At 33.8% G+C, this 6,116-nt stretch overlaps 1 protein-coding gene across 1 annotated transcript in view; it reads left to right on the forward strand.

The window, feature by feature from the left end:
- LOC119794001 (fibroin heavy chain-like) overlaps positions 1–1,349 on the forward strand; it is a 35,629-nt gene extending 34,280 nt beyond the window's left edge. Inside the window, exon 48 of the mRNA XM_038301335.1 lies at positions 1,306–1,349. Coding sequence (XP_038157263.1) covers positions 1,306–1,349 — 44 coding nt within the window. The remainder of the gene's footprint in view (positions 1–1,305) is intronic.
- The last annotated feature ends 4,767 nt before the right edge of the window (positions 1,350–6,116 follow it).

Below are 6,116 nucleotides of genomic sequence, written 5' to 3' on the forward strand. Positions count from 1 at the left end.
TCACTTTCTTGCCACTCTGTTAGATACACCGTTTTACAACTGGTTGGACCTCCTTTTAGCCCCTTTAGAAATGCCCTATATTTGCATAACGGCTTCCGCAAGGTTATGGAAACGTCCCTTAGAGCGGATGTCTTCCACAGGGGGTCCGCAAACCCTAGGGGCTCTACAGAGGTACTGCATGGGGGTTGCAAAAGTTTTGGTTGATTTTATTTTTTTTTATATTCCCCCCTGCAATTTTTTCCACTAGTTGAAATGTCTTTAAATACACATTAACATGAATTCAACACACAGTTAAATATTAACTGCACACACTGTAGTAAACAGATAAATGCACACATTCAGTGACACACAGGAGCTCTTTCCAGCTGGGCACCGTTTCATTCACAACACCTGTCCCATCAACCAGGAATACGAATCAGAAATACTTTAATAATCCCAGGGCGAAATTACTTTTGTTACATTACTGCATCTGTAATAGAGTGACTATAGGACCAGTTTGATATAACACAATTTCATACTATATATAATTAGGGGGTCCCAGCTCCATTTCGCCATCAGTTTGGGGGTCCTTGGCCTGGAAAATGTTGAAGACCCCTGGCTTACAGATTTAGGTCCATACAACAATTGAAACATGGCCGCTCCTTCACTCTCAGTGAAGTGAACATCTGGAGTTCAATTTAAGAGTTATAGTACATGCCCCTGCTGAAACTAACTCTCTTTAGGGGTCTCCTCTGAAATCTGACATAAACGAGACGTTTTCAGCTACACAACTACAGATTGCTGAATATCTTTTATAATTGGTTGTGTGTTAAAATCAAAGCAAATCCATAGTTTCCAAAAACTAAAAACTCGACTGATATCAACCACCCCACTACTAATCTATTACGAGACTCGGCTCCACCTTTAACAGGTCACCTTTACCAAATCAAGAGTTTTAAATGCATTTAATATCTACATTGTTATCAGTTGATTTCTCTTCTGTTATAATTAATAGAACAGATGAAACTAATGAAGTGGCCAGAAAGTGAACATCAAACTGTTAAACCCAATTAAATACAGTTGAATTAAAAGTCCCAGCAATGTAGGTAGATATTTTAAAATGTATTAATCAGCTAAAAAAAAAAAAAACTAAAAGAAAAAAATATTTTAAAATTTGTTTCCTATGAAAATAAGCAAACGTAATATGTAGCTTCTATAATGATAAACACTAAAATGCCCAGGATGACTGTGTTTATTCCCTCTTACTATATAGGTGCTGTGTTTGAATGTCAGCTAGAGAGTAACTGTCTTTGTTCCTGAAACTAGGTGGAGGCTGTCAGGGTGACTACTGTGGTCGAAGGAGGAAGTGAAACACCGAAAGAAAGGAAGTGACCTCATTGAAACAACAGTGGTGCTACAGCAAGATTACAGCTTGTGAATGTCTTCCTAACTTAAAACCTAAGGCCTTAATACATTCCTAAAACTATGTTTTTCATTGCATTTCATTTTTAGAAGTAGTTCCCGATCTCATGGGACCACAATATAAAAGAAAAGAAAATACTTCTATTGTAAATTTTTAAAAATGCACTAGATTAGTTTTTTTTATTATTATTTAGCAATGAAATAATTTTAGTTTGATTGGATAATTATAATTCTACAAAAATAGAACAGCAGCGGGAGAACAGAGGAATGTCAAGTGTCTAAACATTTAAACCAGTGCAATGAAAACAGTAATTGTTATCCTGAGTATTTTATAAAACACTTTCCTAAAAACCTCTCAGTGGATTAAAACAAACAAGTTGAAAATCCCAAAGAGGGCTGAGCTGTTGCTTTTTTACAATGTTTTCCTGGATGCTGTGTTGAATATTACCTGCAATACTTTGCGAGAATCATAACGAATCTTCTGGGCTGAGACTGATGCCAAGGAGTCCCTCAGGGTAGCTCCTTCAGACCTGTCTGCATGCTGACTCACTGTTAAAAGATGCTTTTCAATAAAATTGCCTAAATACATTTACCCTGAATTTATCTGTGGTTTCACATTTTTACATGCAGTCACATTTTTTTTAGCTTTTTCATTGAAAGTCAGACAGCTATTATTTTATATATTTTTCTTAAGGTTGGACGACAGCTTTAATGGTTGTTTGTTTAGCCTAATCTTATAATCCTTGAAGAGCTTTTGTTCATGTCACTGTACTCAGACCTCAGGATCTGCAGCTTAAAGCCAAATAACAAAGAATTTTTACTGTAAAATTCTAGTTAATGTATTTTTATCTGTGCTGTAAGGATGTTGTTTTGTGAGTACAGTGTTGAGTTTTTTCCAGGTTGAAATTGCTATCGTCTAACCAATATGAAATATAATGTAAAATGTTTTGATTGCTTTTTTAATAATGTTTTGTAGCTTTACAATCACTGTTGAAAAAAAGGAAATGCTCATCTTTGCTAGAGCTTTTAAATTATAGCAAAACACTTATTTAGTCTTCTGTTTTATGTGTTTCGTTTTTTAAAATATTATTAATGGGTGTTTTGAAGGGCTTCAAACATGCCTGATAGCTTAATTAGAATAGTTATTTGTTTTTTCTACATTGCCCTTTGATGTGACAAGAATCATGGTAATGTAAATAAGCTTGCAATTGTCTTTCTAACCCTCTAATTGTCTTTCTATCATTTGTTTTTGTTTGCATTGCTTCTGGGGAAATGTAATGCATTTGTTTTTCTAAACTAAAGAGAAGAACAATAAAACTTGATTAAATACCGTGTTTTTTATTTTGTTTTTACAGAAGAGGATTAGGGCCACTGAAAAAAAAAAAGCAGATTTTTAATTTGATTTCAGTTTAATATGGGAAAAAAGTCAGAATTTTGAGAAAAAAGTCAAAATTCTGAGAGAAAAGTCAGAATTACGACTTGTTTTAACATTTTAACCTGAAATAATATCTAAAAATCACTTAACTTTTTTTTGTTTTTTTCAGTGGCCCTACTCTGCTTCCTTATGTTTTCATTCCAGCTATAGGAATTTATTAGACATTCATCTGTAAAATGACAAAACAGCTAAGGTGAAGAAGAGAAAGTTATATATTAAGAAAGTAATGTTTCAGTTCATATTTTTTTTTATCAGCGGTGGTATTTTTATTTTATTTTTTTCAACCAAGGGCCTAAAAAAGAATACAGAAGCAGCTTTTTCTTGATCTATATGTGCACCAGAAAAGTTAGGTGTTTTTTATTTTATTTTTTTTCAAGTGAACTCATTACATGAAGTGGATGAACTGAAATGGATGAACATGTTATTTAAGAGTGCGTTGCAAATAGAAGCGAGGTTATCCCAGGCGGAAAAGAAAAATCTTTCTGCAAGATAGCATGAGAAGTTTAAAACATTCTCGATGCAGGTCTTTTAATGGTTTGTTCCCATCTTCCATATGAGCCTAATTTAAAAAAATATATATTTTGCAAGCATAAATAAAATTGTAACTTTATAGTACATGCAAAACTGAACAACAGACCAGGTTGTAATAGACAATGAATGTGTAAAATCTGTAGAAAGGCTTTGTCTGTGTGCTTTTAACTAAATCCCATAATTATTGGAGCAGTATATGCAAATATAACTCCTTACTACTCACAAACAATTTATCAAGCGTGAAACTGATTGCATGCGCATGCTTGAAATGCAGGTGCATCTTTGGATGCAAAAATTTCTACAGTTGTTGTAGCTGGCTGTTAAAGTCAGTCATTACTAGGGATGCACGATATAATCTGCCCCCTATCAGTATCGGCCTGTATCGGCCTTAAAACTGAATATCGGACATCGACCACCCCACCGATATTTAACCCGATATTTGATCAGCTTCTGAGTTTCTAAAGTCTAAAAAAAAAAATATACTACTTCTTCTTCTTCCTCAAAAACTTCTTTTTTACAGACTTAAAAACTTCTAAAGACGAGGGAAAAAATATTGATACATTAAAATATCACAATATCTTCATATGCTGATATATTGCCATTTAAAAACACCATATCAATCTCTTTTACTAATGAAATATTGCTATATGTCATCGTTATGCTACGAAATCCCCCGAAAATTCACGAAATGCTGCCATATTTTTATATGTTGATATATTGACGCGGTATCGATCTATTTTACTAACAAAATCTCACAAGAATTTGCAAAACATCACGAGTTTGTAACAGAGCGATGAAATTTCACGAGATTTTGAAAGTTAAACAGATTGATACCGCGTTTTTAAAAATCTATTTGATATCAGCATATGAAAATATATTTGAGTATATTATTTTTCAAAGTGTCAGAAATGGATAACAAAACTGCTATTTTCAATGACTACTTATTTTTATCCAGCTTTAACATCGGTATCGATATCGGTTTTATCGGCTACATGAGTTTTAAAATATCGGCATATCTGATATCGGCCAAAATCCCAATATCGTGCATCCCTAGTCATTACCTTAATTTCTAGCTTTTAAAATTCATTCACTTTTGTTTGTGGAACTTTAAGATACTTATATATAAAGTGCACTTAAAATAATATTGATCCTTATTTTGATCTTTATGGTATTATTAGCCTCTTACACCCTCAGGGGGTGTAAATAAATTTCTGCCTGACAAAAACACACAAAAGTAAATCACTTATAGCCTCACAGCTATTAGATTTAAGAAGAAACTTTTGGTACCTCTGTAAAGGTAAGATGTCATAGAATGGTTTTCTGGTGTCAGCACCATTGTAGCTTTGACCCTGCCTGAAATATTAGGGACAAAATACAAAATATTTTGCATTTTTTTAACCTCGCCAAAATTTTCTTTGAAATAAACATTGCAAAACACTACCAAAATATTATTTATAGCACAAAAAAGTAGTACAGACTTTTAAATCTAAATGTTGTGTAAAAATATACCAAATTTGGACTCAATCAGATGAATCATATTTATTTTAGAATGGTATTAGTGAGAAATTTCTTAGGCGGAGAGGCCATTCTGGCACATTTATCCAAAAATGTCACCAAACTGTGCCAAATGTGTTTTTTACATCAATACTGGGGGTTTGTTAAAATTACGAGGTCACGTAGCAGCTGGACCCACCGGTGGGTCCGTAGGGTTCTAGGGGTTAGTATAACCTCCAACTCCATTGCTTGGAGTTGATTTTAGTCTATATTTACCAAAGATTAAAGTTCAGAATTTGAAGTTAGATAAACAACAGGGAAGTCAAATTAACAAAATTATTTAACTAACTTACACTCCCTGTCCTGTTCTCTAGTATGTAATACTCAGAGGAAAAGTAAATTAATTCACTTATTCAAAGCTCAGCTTTGACTTGGAACTAGCAGATATCATTGATGCTCTAAACTGCAAAGGGAAATATTTAGTTTCTTTTAAGGATCCATCTTTGATTACTGCAATTCATTATATAGAGGCATGGATAAATCACAGATGCAGCGACTTCAATTGATCCAGAACGCAGCGGCTCGGCTTTTTACTGGAATCAGGAAGCATGACCATAGAAGGCCTATACTGGCCTCTTTACATTGGCTGCCTGTCTTTTACCGAATAGATTTTAAGATTCTCTTATTAACTTATAAAGTCTTAAATGGATTAGCTCCTCCTTATCTTAGAGACCTTTTAAAGTTCCAGTCTGTGTCAAGAAGTCTACGCTCTAATAATCAACTATTACTGACAGTTCCTCAGACTCGACTTAAGAGGAGAGGAGATTGCGCCTTCTCTGTTGTTGCTTAAATTCTGTGGAACCATTTACCTCTTCAAATTTAATCCGCCCACAGCCTGGATCATTTTAAATCGCTTCTTAAAAATTATTTTTATTCTTCTGCTTTTAATTGAAGCAGTGTTTCACATTCTGTTTCGTTAATTGATGTTGTTGTCTTTCCTGTAAAGCACTTTGGTGCAGTTTTATACCTGTGCTATATAAATAAATTTGACGTTGACATTTTGACTAGATTAGCTCAAAACAGGCAAAAGTGGAACCCAGCCTGAATTGAAACCTTCACACATTTTTGTTGTAATGTTTTCTCTGAGTATTACTAAGGTAAAACAAATATCCATAGTGATAGAGAGTTTAAGAACTTTGGCCCTTGAGATGTTAATGACCAGGTCATTAAAGCTGTCTCTCCTTTTCTGCAAGTT

The sequence above is a fragment of the Cyprinodon tularosa genome, unplaced genomic scaffold (genome assembly GCF_016077235.1).
Source record: "Cyprinodon tularosa strain WSP-4 unplaced genomic scaffold, ASM1607723v1 ctg466, whole genome shotgun sequence".
Lineage (NCBI taxonomy): Eukaryota > Metazoa > Chordata > Actinopteri > Cyprinodontiformes > Cyprinodontidae > Cyprinodon > Cyprinodon tularosa.